At 39.4% G+C, this 17378-nt stretch overlaps 1 protein-coding gene across 1 annotated transcript in view; it reads right to left on the bottom strand.

Annotated features, from left to right (window-relative positions):
• CD109 (CD109 molecule) overlaps positions 1–17378 on the bottom strand; it is an 85714-nt gene that overhangs the window by 29278 nt on the left and 39058 nt on the right. Inside the window, exons 15-24 of the mRNA XM_086745461.1 lie at positions 15876–16028; positions 15040–15114; positions 14532–14592; positions 13829–13964; positions 12951–13068; positions 10090–10203; positions 9044–9262; positions 7413–7557; positions 6224–6400; positions 959–1040 (exon numbers count right to left, since the gene is read on the bottom strand). Of these exons, the coding sequence (XP_086601587.1) occupies positions 959–1040; positions 6224–6400; positions 7413–7557; positions 9044–9262; positions 10090–10203; positions 12951–13068; positions 13829–13964; positions 14532–14592; positions 15040–15114; positions 15876–16028 (1280 nt within the window). The remainder of the gene's footprint in view (positions 1–958; positions 1041–6223; positions 6401–7412; positions 7558–9043; positions 9263–10089; positions 10204–12950; positions 13069–13828; positions 13965–14531; positions 14593–15039; positions 15115–15875; positions 16029–17378) is intronic.

Raw genomic sequence — 17378 nt, 5'->3', positions numbered from 1 at the left:
TGTTAATTATCTTGATTAACCCTGTAATTATATCATTGGAACACTCTTTGTTGTTTTACTCATTAATAACCCCAAATTCAGCTTTGACTCCCTTCTTTGCCAAACATGCATTCATGTAACCTATTACTGCTCTATTAAAGTACCAGAGTTGCCAGTACAGATAAATTATCTTCATTTTCCAATCCATCAACACTGAGTTTAAGGCAAATCCTGCTGATGTCAATAAAAGATGCTGGAGTCACTCCAGCAGGAGTGACTCAACCAGTGACACAGTTACTGAGATGGTTCTATTCAAAGTCAGCAATGTATAATGAAATGTATAATGAAATATATAAGTATATTTAAACTAACTGAACATAGATTAGCTGAACAAAGTGCTGGAACTTGTCTCTGTTATCTATCTAGCTTCCACTACTATGCTCACTATGCTTCTCAGGGTGAAAGTCAGTATTGAAAAGGCTTTTTCATCTGTATTTACAGTCTCAAAAAAAAGGAGGTGTAAGAGAGGTAAGGAGGACAAATTTTTCCACCAGTAGCTCTGTTCACACCCTAGGAAATACTCAGTCTTCAGCCTCCAGTATGGAGAGAACTGAAAATCTGTTCGAAGTAGTGATGATGACAGCCCTAAATGGTTTCAGTCAACTTCAAGAATAAGTCATTTAATTACTATTCTTCATTCCTTTGTGAAAAGCAACAGAAAGAGTTTCAGACCAGCCATTCCTCTGGATTAAATAATTCATTTTTCATCTTTTGTAAAATTAAAAAGTCTTGTCCTAATAACGGCTTTGACAGCACGTTATCCAACAGAATGACCTTAGAGTTGCCCTAAACACTTAACGAAAACCAGGCAGAAGGCTAATACAGCTGGAAATTTTTACTAGCCTCACAAAAAATTTTAGTTGCAGGGAAAATATCTAAAATACTCAAATTCCACAGTGAATCTGGCAGAACTACTTACCATGTGCTCCCAGAGGGATCTTCATTTCCAAAGGCACTAAAAGAGCCATCATCCCTCTGGAAAAGCAGCTCTCTCTGGTAGCCTGAAGTGGAAAAGCAGAGACAGGTATTGAACACGTTCCTACCATGTGGGTTCCAGCACAAACTTTATGCTGACGTGAAGCAAGGCACTTTCTAAGGCTGAGAAGGGCAGAACATGAGCTCTTATTTCATAAAATATCTCCCAAACATGTAGGAACACACAAAACTGCACAGAAGATGATGAGAAAGAGGGCACCAGTAACACAAAGAATCTATCTACAAAAGCAGAACCAGAAGCTCTTTCTTCCGCTCATCTGCCACACAAACACAACAGTGCAGTGCAGAAAGACAAGTTCCCAAATAACTCGGTGGCTCCAAAAGCACAGCACAGCAGAGCAGCAGGTATAGTTCTGTGCTTTGTCGCCTTGGGAGCTGGAGTTGTGTACCTACAGAAACACTCTATCTTTCCAGCAGAAGGTAGAAGAAACAAAAATAAAGTCTTTTCCAACTGGAAGGGCAAGGGTACAGCAAAGACACAAACACTGATGAAAAATAGACATTTTCAGCAACTTGTTTTTGCCAAATCAAAAGAACTAACTAGCAGAAAAGCATGCTGGAAGAGGCTGTTCTGAAATGAGTGGAAAAGTTCAAAAGACCTGAAGATCCCAAAATCCTGAGAAGGATCCATTTAAAATGTATCTGCAGATTTTTTCAGTATCCAGAATAAGTAGAGCTTTCTCCCGACTGCTGAACATCTAGAATAAAAAGGCTCCAAGGGCTCACTAGCTGCTCATGACCACCAGCAGCATCCTTACTCAAGAGCCGACTTCAGTGCAGAACCAATGTTCGCTAACGTTAGAAATGAAGAGCTTCTTATGTGTCACAGTTCAGCCCCAATTGGGACCAGACTACGCAGTCTCTCTCTCACTCCCCTCACCCTCCGAGAGAATAGGGGGAGATGATATAAGGAAAAACGGCTCAAGGTTTGAGATAAGGACAGGAAGAAATCTTTAAAGTTACCATTTCAAGCAAAACAGACTCGACTTGGGGAAAACTATTCATTTATTTCTAAAACTAGCAGGAGAATGGGACGGGGAACAAGATAACCTCCCCCCACCCCTCCCTCTTCCCAGGCTTAACATTATCTCTACTACCTCCCCCTCCCTGAGCGGCACAGGGGGGACAAAGGGAATGGGGGTTGCGGTCAGTTCATCACACGTTGTTTTACGCCGCTGCATCGTCAGGGGAAGAACTCCTCGCATTCCTCCCTTGCTCCATTGTGGGTTCCCTTCCACGGGCCACAGTCCTTCATGAAACTGCTCCTGTGTGGGTTATCTCTTCCACGGGGTGCAGTCCCTCCAGAACAGCTGCCCCAGCGGGCCCTCCACGGGCCACAGCCTCCTTCAGGCATCCACCTGCTCCGCCGTGGGGTCCTCCACAGGCTGCAGGTGGATCTCCGCTCCTCTGTGGACCTCCATGGGCTGCAGGGGGACAACCTGCTCCACCATGGTCTTCACCACGGGCTGCAGAGGAATCTTGGCCAGGAGCCGCATTACTCCTCCCCCTCCTTCTTCACTGACCTTGGCATCTGCAAGCTTTCCTCACAAGAACAGCAGCAGGTCCGCCCTAGGCCAAGGCCGAGTCCACTGAACAAAGGGGAGCGACTTCTAGCAGTTTCCTACGGAAGCTACCACCTGAGGCCCTCCCTCACTAAATAAAACCACAACACTATGGTATGTTACTCACTGTAGTTTCTGATATCTAAAGCCTTCCTTCCCTTACAATTTGCTTGCCATTTGTGTACCCAGAACAAAAATCATACCTATTTATAGTACTTCAGAAGACATCTTCTCTTCTTTCCCTCCACCCTGTCTTTCCCCTGGCTTTACTGTTTTGGCTATTATAATTAAGAAAGTATATTCATTAGTTTAACACCTAATAGATAGAAACATAATACTGAACTAGCCAGATAGAAGGAAAACCCTCAGGCAACCATCATTGAGTCCTACACAAATGAATGAATTCACAAATACAAGCCGTGAGGTCTATCCAACTACAATAGTTTGCCTGCAAAATGTTCTTTGTTCTCACTGACAAAGAATTAATCATGAGCTTAGATACTATCCTGAATATAGATACATAGTAAGTGAACCAAAGGCTTAATTACTGAGGAACAAATGGTCTGGTCCTTCAAACTAAGTTACAGCATAAGATGAAATCCCAGTCAAGGTTTATCTATAATAGAAGAGATATAGATATAAAGATGTGAATCTCAACTCTTACGTTACACCAGTGCACCTTCCCATGTAAACTCTTACACCAGTAGCATCAGTTTTAACTTTTGTGTCTTTAGAAGAGTTTGAAATTACAATTTCCACTTAAACATAAGGGGTTTTTAGTGTATTTAACACAATGACAGTGGCTAATTACCTGATTAAAACTGGTCAATCTTTCCTATACAGACAAATCTGTCATCTCAGTTTAATGATCTTGAGGAGTCAAGTACTCTTAAGTGGGAGTAAAAAAAAACAAGTGGCATTTCTCACCAAGGAAAGCAAAAGCCACTGTCAAAGTTTAAGCCTCAAAATAATGTGCTATGAGGAACACAAATATATGTCTATATAGAAATAGATTGCTTCCTCTTCAAAAGTATCTGAATGGAAGGCCTGAAGACTGAGATCTTCTGCTTCTTTGCAGAACAGGCAATATGCAGCAATAAGTATTATAATCGCCTCACTGGTAGCGTAAAAGCACTAAACTAAAACCAACAGCCTGCTTAACAAAGACCGTTGAGCAGTCCTTACACAGGGATAGATTTATCTCTGAATCTGTTAAGATTGGGAGTGATCAGAAGGTTGAGCAGAACCAGAGGGAGGACAGCGCAATCACTCAGCTATTTCCTACAGTCTGCTTGCTTTCTTCTCAATGCCAACCCCATTGCAGTCACGCAAAAGTCTCCAAACATGAGCGTATCTAACACGGGGAAGTCTGCAGAAATGCTGGAACAGGAGACCTAAGGGCTGCGAACCCCCATGTTCGTTCCAATGGACACTCAATCAGACATGAAAAACAATACTTCAAGTGTCAACACATACGAGTGGAAAGGCAAGGAAAAGAAGAATCCTATTATGAGGATGTACACTAGTACTCCCAGAGGACTGGCTGGAACCCAAGAGATGTAGGCTGAGCGAGGCTGAACAAGAAGTGCATCAGGATGGAAAGGACTTCAGAAATATGCAAAAGACTAAATGGTCTCAAGTTTCAAACAGCTTGGAAAAACTGCTCAAACCTGCTGCTTGCTTTGGGTCTAGCATCAAAGTTTTCAGACCAACCAGGATTTATTTCTGAAGAAGTGATTTCAAGATGGGATCTGTCACTCCCACAACTGAAGGAATTTTTTTAAAAGGCAACTTTTCTTTTGCTTTGCCTTTGCTTTAGTTAAATAAAAACTGCTAAAAGAAAGATCATATAGCAGTCTCTGCTAGCAATATGATCTCTTCTTCTCACAAGCATTTAGCCTTAAAATTAATTATATTTACTTCAGATGATGAGGTCACTTTTTCAAATATTTAAAGAATTGTAACATGTGAAATAAAGTCTGGTTTAAATTAAATTTCATTACAATCCTTTCAAAACCTAAGCTTATAAAAGTTGTATCTCAAACTAAAGATAAATTTCAACTTTAAGATTACATTTGTAAAAAATGAATGCAACAACTAAAATAAACTGTTCAAATAAAGCAAAAAAAAAAAAAAGGAAATGTTTTCTAGATTGCAGTTCTTTTCTAGATTGCAGTTCTTTTCTATCTTAAGGCTACAAATATTTCAGCATACGTACTGTTTTGGCTACTACAGTGTCAAAACCATGTACCTAAATTCAAAACCCCAGGAACAAGTTAACACAATGCTTTGTATATAATGACATTTAGTCCTATAATTTTCACTTGCTTTGAAATAACTGTAATAAGTCTGTAACTGGAAAACTTCAGAAACTTATGGTAGCACAACTCAGGCTTCAAAGAGCAGTAGATTGCTTACAAACTTCAGAGTAGCTGTTTACATAACACATCTCCCTCCATTACTTTCCAAGTAAATCATGTAGTAGGAAGGGTTTAAAAGAAATAATTTAACTGCTTTTGACAGAAAATTGGGATCTTGATGAAAGGAAAATTTATTTTGAGCTGTGTCTTTTCCAAGGGAAATGACAACAACTTAAAAAATCAAACACAAAAAAAAAAAATCAAAGACTTACAGAGAGCAAGCAAAATTTGAAAATATCATTATGGTGCCTTGGTAGTGGTGTAGCTCACATGAGGATGGTCTCATTCCTCTCTCTGAACCAGGCTCTCAGCATACAGACTGACATGTGGCAAGCATGGTACATTGCAGTTAGATGCTGTCTGATCCAAAAGGCACAGAGAAGCCTAGTGCAACTATGTTCTCCACGCTTTGTGATGCCCTGGAGTATTTCTTGATTAAAATGCATGACTATTTCCAACTAAAATTTTCCAGCTTTTGACTTCCAGCACAGAGTTCACTTTTGACCAAGTCTAAAACTTGGGTGAGTGAAAGCCAGCCACCAGAGCCAACACTACTCCTTGAGCTCTATAAGGACACGGCAGGATAGGGATGGTGTCACGGAAGACAGATACACACATGGGATAAATATGGTTCACTCTGCCCACTGACTAATGTTCAACCTCTGTGCCTCAAGCAGACGTCAGAAGTGTTTGTTCACACATGGTTTTATCAAAGGAGAAAAAACAAACACCAAGGAAATCCATATGAATTACTGAAACACTGGAACAGGTTGCTCAGAGAGGTGGTAGATGCCCCATCCCTGGAAACGTTCAAGGCCAGGTTGGACAGAGCTCTGAGCAATCTGATCTGGTTGCAGATGTCCCTGCTCCTTGCAGGGGGGTTGGACTAGATGACATTTAAAGGTCCCTTCCAACCCTAACTATTCTATGATTCTATGAATTACCTTCTAAAATGCACTTTTAATCTGATAAAAAAATAACTATATAAAAACATGTTTTTTCTGAGTAAACTTGCTCTTGTAAACAAAATTATTTGTTCTTTCCATCCCCATAAGAAAGAGGAAAAGAAGGAGAAGACAGGCTTTTCTTTCACTTCTCATGACACTAACAGAGTAATATTTTAAATACCAAATGCAAAGTCACAGATATCTTTTTACTAGTAAGAGTTCTTAAAAATCTAACGTCTTTTTTTTTATGCATACAGACCTTTTCTCATAAATGATAAAGCTTTTGATTTAATATCCTCTCTCAGCTGCCTGGTTTTAGTCAGGTATTGCAAAACATAAACATTTGGAGCAAAATTGATCATATTCTGTTCACCGCAGCCATAAGGCATCTTAATCAATGACGACAAACCGTTGATAGAAGGCCCAAGTAAATCACCTGAAAGACAAAATTTAATGAAAATAAATTAAAATTTATTGTAAATAAACACATCTCTCACACATAAAGGGTGGTATCAACCGCAAAAAAAAAAAAATGATACATTAGAAACATTTGTACTAAACGCCACTAACCAGGCAGAAAAGATACTTCACCTTCTGATCAACTTTGTGCCCACTGACCAATCTCCCCACAGACCCTTCCAACCACAGAGTAATTTCAAACAGTCACCATTAAAAAAAAAAAAAAAAAAAAAAACAAACATAAAGTACAAAAGATATTTAATCCAGGAAAATGTTTCAGTAATGGTACATATTTGAAACTTCCAGTATTTCTCTCACCCACAGTGATCAAAGCCTAGGTGTCACAAGAAACAATAATCAGTTGCGTTTTAGGTTTTACTCTGCAGAGTAGAAGTAAAACAGCATACTACCAAAGTTTGCAAGACCTTCCTTATTAAAATCTGACTCTCTTTCTAACTTTGAAAATGGATAGTCAATATCATAATTTCATAAATTAAACAAATTAAAGGAATAACACACTCCATCCAGAGGGTTATCCTATGCTTAGTTTAATGCACGATGGTAAATTATTTTGAACTAATAATTCAACCTTTTAATATAGCAATTAAATAAAAATTCACGCAGTTCCCTAAAAACCTATAAAGGAACAGCCATACTGGGCAAAATCTTGTAAGGGTCCTTCAGCAGGGGCTGTGAGAGAAGCTCTGGCAAATCCTGCTAGGGTAGCTCATCAGCCTCCCTGCTCTACTTGACAGATTTTACTACTTCTAGTTCTTACTAGCAACTGCTCTGCTCTTTAAAAACCACCGATGCCTGCAGTGCAGAATATGCCAGCAGCTGGATTATGAACACACATCTTCGATACCAAGTTCAACAAAAGCCCAGCAGGCAAAAAAAAACTATTTGGAAAACAAACAAACAAACAAACAAAACCACAAACAGCTGACTAGCAAATAACAAAGATGGAAACAGAATAAGATACTCCTTACCAACAACAGTGACCTGCACTCTCTCACTGGCACTTACAACATCAGAAGGAAAAGTGAAATCCAAAGTTTTTGACACTGCTTGTGGTTTACTCCCAGTCAAATCCAAAAGGACTGTCTGAGAATATGTCTGTTCCAATCCTTCAGCCTATCAAAATAAAAACAGGGTTATTGTGATCTCCAAAAGTTTGTTGCTTTTAGGACAGGAGTTGTGCGCTTACTGGACTGATGGTGTAAAACACTGTCACGTATTTTATGTTCCTTGCTAACACATCAAGAACCTGAGCTATTGGCCCATCCAAACTAACACAGAAATGTTTTTTCTTGTTAAGACCAACCTTCCCTATTTGAGACCATGTGCTAATTACAAGCATAAACCCACGAAGTCAATGAGAGCATCACTGATACCAGCCAAGCACAGAGCCCCATGCCAAGCACATGTCAAGGCCAGAGGCAATATCTTCCCTGCTGTCTGCAATCCTACAGCCTGTCATACAAGGAGGACTTACTTAAACTGAAGTTAGGTACATGACCATAAAGGTTTCATTTCCTCATGCATGCAAAATCCCTTGAGAAAAGTCATCCTTGAAGCAGAGAAAATAAATGGATTTCTTTCCTCAGCCTACAACATTAGTCTAAGGCTTTTATTCTCTTCTATACAACAACTGAACTTCAACAGAAAGGGCAGTAAGTGACTCTGCCTGAAAACAGCTCACAACTCTGCAGGATAGTGGGTTTATGCAGTCTAAGGAGAGGCTGAGGGAGCTGGCCCTGTTCAGCCTGGAGAAGAGAAGGCTCAGGGGGATCTCATCAGTGTGTGTAAATACCTGAGGGGAGGTTGTAAAGAAGGTGGAGCTAGGCTTTTCTCAGTGGTGACCAGTAGCAGAATATGAGGCAACGCACACAAATTGAAATAAAGAGATTTCCTTTAATCATTATTAAAAAAAAAAAAAACCAAAACCAAAAAACCTTTAACTGTAAGGGTGTTCAAACACTGGAATAACCTGCACAGAGAGGCTGTGAAGTCCTTGTCCTTGGGGATATCACAAATCTGACTGTAGGTGCTTCTGAGCATCCTGCTGTGGTTGATCCTGCTGCCCTGAGCAGGAAGGCTGGACTACTCCCTTCCAACCTCAACCATTCTCTGATTCTACAATCTTAAGCATTTATTTCAGGATGAGACGTACAAGTGTATACCATCTTCCACTGAAATGGAGCCTAACATGAATCAAACTTAGATGTCCAAAGTTAGGCAAGTCTTACTAGTTTCTAGTTTATCAGTATGGCAAAAGTGATTGCACTTATCCATCATACACTCTCCACAGATTATTAAGCTAGCTGTAGCACCAGGGGTTCACTGATGCACAAACAGGTTTCACCTCGCTTTCAGAACCATTTAACACACCATCTGATCTACAACAGCTCTATGTGCTCTTTCCTGGAAGGGTATCTAAAGAATTTTAAAGGATAAATTATTCTAAAAGAAGTGTTTTCTACTTAAAGCCACCTGACTCTAAATCAACCTTACAGAGCAAGAGACAGACAAGTAAGTTGGTTTGCCTTTTTGCTGCACTCTGTTGTCTATTTTAGGGAATCATTTATTTCAGGAACAAGTCAAACTACAGATTGTTTACCTTTACTAATACTTTCTGGATGACAGCGTCAGAAGCAGCAGATGATATTGCTGTCACTTTGATGGGAATCTCTCCCAGCTGTTTCGGTCTGATTGGGAATTGAACAGTTTTCCCATCTTCACTTGGTACAGATATAGACTGTTGATTTTCTGTAGCATTTACTTCATTGGATGTTACAATAATGTCAAAAGCATCATTCACATCCAGGTTCACAGTAACCTGTAAAATACAGTAACATTTGCAATACAAGGTATTAATTTTGAAAACCTGCTTTCATAGCCAACTGCATCCAAGGCTATATCAAAACAAGTGTGGCCAGCAGGTCAAGGGAGGTGATTCTGCCCCTCTACTCTGCTCTGGTGAGACCCCACCTGGAGTACTGCGTCCAGCTCTGGAGCCCTCAGTACAGGAAAGACATGGACCAGTTGGATCCAGTCCAGAGGAGGGCCACAAAAATGATCAGAGGGCTGGAGCACCTCTCCTATGAGGACAGGCTGAGAGAGTTGGGGCTGTTCAGCCTGGAGAAGGGGAGGCTCCAGGAAGACCTTATAGTGGTCTTCCAGTACCTAAAGGGGGCTTATAAGAAAGAAGGGGAGAAACTTTTTAGAAGGGCCTGTTGCAATAGGACAAGGGGTAATGGTTTTAAACTAAGAGAAGGTAGATTTAGACTAGATTTAAGGGACACGTTTTTTCCCAATGACAGTGGTACAACATTGGAACAGGTTGCCCAGAGAGGTGGTAGATGCCCCATCCCTGAAAACATTCAAGGCCAGGTTGGATGGGGGTCTGAGCAACCTGATCTAGCTGGAGATGTCCCTGCTCCTTGCAGGGCAACTGGACTAAATGACCTTTAAAGGTCCCTTCCAACCCAAACTTTTCTATGATTCTATAAGCTGACACCTTTTCTGTGTGTAGAGAAACAGCTTCATGATCTGCTCACTGAAGAAAAGATTAAAGTTCGCATAAAAGAAAGATGTGGCCTCCACTGGTGATGAAAACCCCACAGTGTCTAGTAACATTCAAGTACAAAGAGACTGTCCTTTTACCTCAGCTTCTTCTTTCAGATAATTAAAGACATTCACTTCCAAAATGAACTGCTCTCCTCTGATGACAGAGTATGGAAGGTTCAAAAAAACGAAGAAAGGTTGAAAAGCTTCTAGCTGCAAAACAAAATCAGCAGTGAACCCCTACAACCAGATACTAGCAATAAAATGACTATACAACTTGTCTTCTGATCACTCTTAAATTCAGGTGACAGAGTATGTTTACTTGTACTCTACAGTTAACAAAACTTATTACTGCAGGGCTGCAGCAGAAGCCAAAGAGGGTTCTGGCCGTTAGCATCTCTGTGGGAAGTCAGCGGCACCATTCAGATGAGAGCTGCTGACAGCTTTGACACAGCAAGTTCCAACAGAGGCACCTGAGCTGGGACTAAAAGTCTATCATATGGCAAGTTTGAAGGCTGTGATGTATCGCAAGATTCCATTGAGGTAACAGAACTGTTTTGAGTGCACAAGTAATAGATGACTAAGAATCTTTCAGTTGTCCCATCTCCATGTCACTACAGAAACACATGTTGGAATATAAAATAACTAGCACTCCCAAATTCTGTAATTCACCAACACCTTAGAATAATGTGTTATTTTGTAAGATTAATCTTGGAATAAGTTCTTTAGTTATATTTCTAAAAAGACATCTTTTCTTAATTAAAAGAAAAATTGCAGAAATATACCAGCAAGCAGTTACTCTTATCTGTGAACAGACGTTTTTGGATGAAGCCTTGGCTTTAAGAAGTCAGTGGTAAGCTCTCATCAAGCTGAATGGGATCAAAAATGTCACTATTTATGAACATCTGTACAGTAAGAGTGTCTGAAGTATGATATTCTTTATTATTGAAATGTCAACTAAAACCGGTCTTAATTTGGTTTTCATTTAAAAAATTCTTCCACGTGTTTTGAGTTTCAGATCCAAAAACCTCTCAGCTTTCTTTCTAGCTAGCAAATATTCCAACTTTTTTTTTCAAAACTTTGCAAGTTGTTTGCTAAAGCTTTCAGTGTCAAGAATTTCTTTATATATTAGACATTGGAGTAGTTCTGATGGAGAATTTTTGGTTAGTTCTTAGTCGAGGTTTTCCCTATGTACTTATTTTCTTTGTCTTTTTTGTTTTGCTTTCCTCCAAAACCCTTGCAATACTAAAGTTTTACCCTCAGGAATATCCCAGTATACTATAATAAAATACAACAGGGTAAGCTATCGATACTCTGTAGTACAAGTCAAATAAAAACAAGATGCAAAGCAGTAAATGATACTAAGCACACAGATGTCACTTATTTATTTTCCCATTACAGTTTTAATGCATTTCTTTTATTGGCCTCTCTGTATGGTACTGATTAACACATTTCAGCCATATGGAACTCCATGCGCAATCTAAACATCCCAACGAGGGTGAAGTACTCAACAGTGCATGTGGGCGATCATAGTTAAATAACAACCTCAACATCTGTTCTACTTGCAGCCTTCTCAGATCTGAGGATGAGAGGCCAAGTATATATTTTTATACAATTTGAATCAGAATACTGTTCTTCTTTCTGGTCCATCTTTGCCAAGCCGAATGAAAGAAAGGAGAATCATTATTCCAGTCTCAAAGGAGTCTTAGCTGCAGAATTCAGATCAGGCTCCAAATTCTGTGGTGTAGTTATGATCAGGATGTTCAAAGCACATGTTCTGTGCCTGGTGTAGCAGCCAGCTATGAAATCTGGGCCTACATCTCAGTCTGGATCCCAAAAGTTGCCCCTCCCCAAGAATGTGAAGGCACAAGAACTTAAATGGCTAAATGGTTGTCTTCAGGCTCTGCTTGCACTAGTCCTGGCATCAGCTTGGGATGCCAACTCAGTACTGCACAGTTTCAATCTCTCTAACCTTAGGTACTTAAGTGGAGTTGTCTCAGTTAGGAATATAGTTTCTCTGGCATCTTTACATAAGGAAAGAAAGGGGATAACTACCTTCAGAGGATTATTCAACACATATGAAATACCAGCTAAATGAGACTTCAAAAAGTAACTCCTATTTTAAACAAGCTAAATAACCCTCTCTAAGTAGTGGTTTCCATGAATACAGAGTGAGCCTAGGACAACCGCATTTCTACATTGGGAATCTCAGGTTAGAGATCTATCCTGAGGAGTGATGAATTTAGCTTAAACTGCTGAACTCCTCGAAAGAGCCTCAAAGAGACAGGAACTTAGCAGCAAGAAGCATCTCATCTCACCACTGGCTCTCAGTGTCCACTCTGCTCCTCAAGCTAAGTTACCCAAAAAGTAGCACCTGTGTTTTAGCCAAAGACTGGGTTTGACAGATAAGTGAAAGCGAGGCTAGAATTTAGCCTTGTAAGCAAGTCTCCCATCCTCCCTCCTGGGGTTGTGTTAGAGGAGCAGCACGGTGGCATGATCTTCCCAGCAGACAATGTGCCTTTCCGATCCCAGCCACCTCTTCCCAGCTAGTCTGTGCAAACCTCCCTACATGCGCTATCAACTTATGGAGATCCCTTTTGGCAGAGCCAAGAAAACATGGAAATATGCTGTTCCCAGGCAGTCATTGCCCCTTTCTACATACAAAGATTCTGAAGCGAGCACATCCTGAAAGTGCTCTGACAAAACAACTGCTCCAACAGAAACAGCCACCCAAGAATTTGTGTCATGTCTGAGATATTTATATGAGCAGAGAGGGGAGGCAGATACAGTATCACATATATGTTCAGTGATTATGTTTTCTTTACAGTTTGACTACACATAGCCTCTCAATCACCTTATTAGCATAAGAAGATGGTGGCCGTTAGAACCAAAACACAGCTTCCAGTAATAACCTACAGTGTTACCAGCGTGTAAAGGAGAAATGTCTAGTGCCATGGTACCTCCACTGGAGCAGTTGTCACTCCAAGCCCACTGTTTTCTGACATCACAAAAGCGCTGGCTACCCAGGATGTGATGGTATCAGGTACAACGACTTCCATTGTGGTGTCTGTGTCAGATCTGATGGCAGAAGGGGAGAGTAGACTGTCAAAAGCATCCATTTACAGGCATCAGTAAGTGGACACAAATGTTTAAAATGCATCAAAAACTAAGTCAACACTCATGGCAGGAAAAGCTGCTGATTATCTATTTTTCTTTTCTAATAATTTAGAAATACTTGTGACGGGATCAAATTGATTTTTTTAAAAATTAAATTATTTTAAATTACATCAATCAAAGGTAATTACATTGAATCACATTTTATGTAATCAACTTTACAGATCCTTTGAAACAATCCCGAATGACAGTTGCTTCCCAAACTTCTCAGCTGTGAAAGAATACAAGATTTGTGTTTCACAACACAAGTTAGATTTCACCATAATTTGACAGTTTGAACTGCTCACTGAATTAGGTGCAGACAGGAACAGATTTCCCTTTCTGGGCTAATCATCATTCTCTCATGTCCTGAAGAGAAAAGACTGGGTCTCTCTATCTGTTATCTCCCCATTGTAAAGAGAAGAGAGTTTCTTTGTCTCCAGGATTTTTATCTAGTTTCTATTGAAACTACAAGGTCTTCAGTCCAGCATTGTCCTATTTTGTGCAGTTGTACAACGGCTCACTTGGTGGGTCTCCAATCTCACTTGTGGCCTCTAGGTGGTAGTAGAACATAAATAATACTACATTGTAAAGTGTTCTCCAGCAACAGCACAGAACGCTACTAAAACCTACAAAATAACAACGGCAAGTATAAATCAGTTTCCATTTGCATCTAATCTTATACCTAGTTTTAGTGTCGATCCAAAGCCAAGTCTCTGGAAAATGTGTCCTCACATAGAGATTGCTGAAATCAGGAGGTCCATTTTTAGATACCGGCATGTCATCACCAAAACCATCCTCTATGGGTATCATTCCACCATCTACAAAATTTAAAAAAATATTTTCCCACCTACAAATACCTACATTTAAGAAAAATCAAACTAATACTGTTAAGAAAAGTCAAATCAATACAGTGTTCGGAGGATAATCTATAGCTTTGTTACACATGGTAACACTACTGTGACAGTACTCTGTGGCAATAGAAACTAATTTCTATTCTTGCTTTTTTTTTTTTTTTTAAGAATAAAAAAGGTTTTACACAAACTTAAATTTCTACATGTCCTCTCTGGAGTGGCTATAGAATTGGTGTAGTATGGCTACCCATGACAAACCACTGCCACATATATCAACTGAACTGCAAATGAAAACTTCATTGAGTCTCAGACCTTTCATGGGTAGTGTCACTCAGGACAACAGCAAAAGGGAAGCTTTTAAAATACTAGTCATGTGCATTTTGTATGTCTTGAACCTTGGGAATGGTAATGATTTGCAAGGCTGGATGCAGCCTGTATGCAGTACAGGAGGAAGACTTAATAGGCGCCCTAATCCATAAACCTCCTTCCCCACTCAGTAAATCAGATTTGGCTACATTTATTTTTATTACTTACAAAGAAAATGCTCCTTATCCTCCTCAAGAATTGCATCAGTTGATACCCAAAGGCTGCATTTCTGGATAAAATTTAGACAGTATATCTCAATATAGGAGATTCAGGACATCAACAGTGCTTATCTATTTTCTTTTTCTTTTCTTTCTTTTAAAGAAAATTGAGTTATCATAATAAAGCAATTATAGAACTAAAGTAAGTAATATACAGGAACCAACAAAACTGAGATCATCTGAATCTGAATATTGCCTTAATGACTGAAAGCTTTTCAAAGGGAAGACAATATAAAGTATAAAGCAATAATTATGAAAGTATAAATATATTTCTTGGCATTCAGAGTATTTACATACTGATAAATTTCACAATCCAAAACCCATATAAGCCATGAAAACAGTACACTCTCTACAGCCCCAAACTGTAGAGGGCATTTTCTTCTAGCAATTGATGTGCAAATCACTAAGCATTAAAAAAATGCAGCTTAGAATAAAAAAAATAAAATTTAAAAGGGTACCTGAAAGACACCAAAAGAACCTCTGACCAGAGGGAAATACTGCATTGTGCTGTATAAATTAAGCTCATGGAAGATCTAAGACAAAAGAAACAAAATAATCCAGACTGAATATAAACTCTCATTTTTCAGAACTTTCACAGTTGTAGATGCTAATTCATAGAGCTATACCTCAAGCAGCAATATGCTTAGCTCTCATGTTAAAGAGAAGGGAATCTGTGACAGGATGAAGGGCACTAGACTGCAATGGTTTCATGATTAATGGAAGAGTGATCAAGACTGTATAAGCATAAAACAGGAGCCTACAGCCCACTGATATTCTATGGTACTTAGGCTATGCCATTTGAGCACTTTAGGACAACGTATATTGTCAGCTCTTTTAAATTGTTGATGCACTAGAGCTTCTGCAAGTAAGGGGAATTCTAAAAGATGCATAATTTATTCTGCTCTTCAAAAAATAAAATTCTTTCTTTATTTTTATTACTAATTTTAAAGAGCACAAAGCACAAATCATTAGGGAGTTTTCCTAACCTTTTTGTCTTTCCTTAAAGGAGAAACTGACAAGTGTTAACTTGCGTTAACTGACAAATGTTAACAAATGGAAGAAAAATAACATATTAATTTGAATTAGAAATGCTGGGCCTATTACCTTGTAAGCCTTACAGTCTTTTCTGCTCACTCTGATAAACTACTTGCAGAAGTAAAAAATATTTGCATAATTAAGGACTAAAAAACCTGCCCAAAGAACATTACTCATTCAGCATATAAACTGTAACATTTCCATAAACATACATCTTTCATACTCACAATAAGGAAAACTCTTTTTTCCATTTACTTACAGAATCTTCTGTGATGTCACTACTTTCTCCTAGAAGCTTTGTACTTTTATCAACAACTGCAAGTCCAATTACTGATCCTGGTTCTGTTGTACTGATTTTAAGGGAGACTTTCTCAGATGGCTTGACCTTATCTTTGTTCCAAGAGATTTTAATCTAGAAAAAAAAGTAAAAAACAGCACTAGTTCAAATTATACAGTGATATTTACAGCCCTAACAACTCCGAGAAAGCATTTCCTTAGCTTAATTTGCTATAATTACGACTCTGGATTTGCTTTTTCTAGGATCTTTCAGAAAATACTATGGCATTCATTTTGCTCTCTTGCTCTCCTAGCTGATCGATTCTTTGGACTGGTGGGAAGTCAGCATCAGGATCCATTGCCATTTCAATCAGCTCTTAGTATACAAGCAGCAATCTCTTGAGCCACAAGGTTACACTGGTTTCTACAGCTGAAGGCAGTAAAAGAAACACATTCTCTGTTTATCAATGCACAACACAGTCTGTAAAATATTTAGGGAAAAAAAATATTTTGGAAAAAACTTCAGCCCTCAAAGACTACATCTAAGCGTTCCATGGTGAGATCAATACAGAAAAGGGACATATGTAATAGACGCATTGGTAAGGAAGAAGGAAATAAATAGGCTAATACACAGCATCAGTATGCTTTCCACTGGGGTACTGACGAGAGGAAGGGTCACCTGCTGTAAGGTGACTTCTAATGCACCCCACCTCCACTGCATCACATGACAACGCAGAACGTCTGTTTAAAATGAACAATTTTACTCTTTTCTCTCATCAAAACACCACTACTATAAATAGTCTAGAGATAGAATTCAGCTCCACACTTAAGTTACCTACATTTAGCTGTCCACGTTTCAGTGCAGTGTTTAAGCTCTCATCTCACACACAGTAAAAAGAAGTAACTGAGACTAGACAGCAGTTTGGCTCACCATGAAGCATAAATCCAAATGCTGGTGAAGAAAACAGTCCTACAGGCTCCACTGACTGTATTGGCTGCAGGTGGGATTCAGTTACATAAACACTGGCACATACAGAGACATTTGAGACATTCAAATGTGTCCAAGATGTGTCTGGTGCTGCCAGACAGGACACATAACTTACCCTTCTGGAGCAGGCACTGGAGTCCAGGAAAAGTAACTAACACTCCCAACAGTTTTTTGGGGCAAGTGATTCTCTGTAAACTGAGTTTAGACACATAACTCACATAGAGATGAGACTCATCCATCTGAAGGCACGTGGAACCACTTGAGATGCCCCATCCACTCATCTCATGATGACACCTTGAATGCCCTGTGGCCTCTTGGAGGACACTATATGTCTGCGCTTAAGCAGACATGTAAATACACATGTAAATACACAAAGACCTTGCTCCAGCCAGGCAGTGATCACATTGTAGTGGTGTGACCACAGGGAGCCCAGCACATAGCCGTATTCCTGAGAAGACTTTGCAGAAGGACCTTCCTTTCCAAAAGCCATGAGTGCTC

This window comes from Chlamydotis macqueenii, chromosome 3, assembly GCF_036417535.1.
Source record: "Chlamydotis macqueenii isolate bChlMac1 chromosome 3, bChlMac1.mat, whole genome shotgun sequence".
Taxonomy (NCBI): Eukaryota; Metazoa; Chordata; class Aves; order Otidiformes; family Otididae; genus Chlamydotis; species Chlamydotis macqueenii.
Note: the sequence above shows the minus strand (reverse complement) of the source record. Positions and strands in the feature narration are given on the sequence as shown.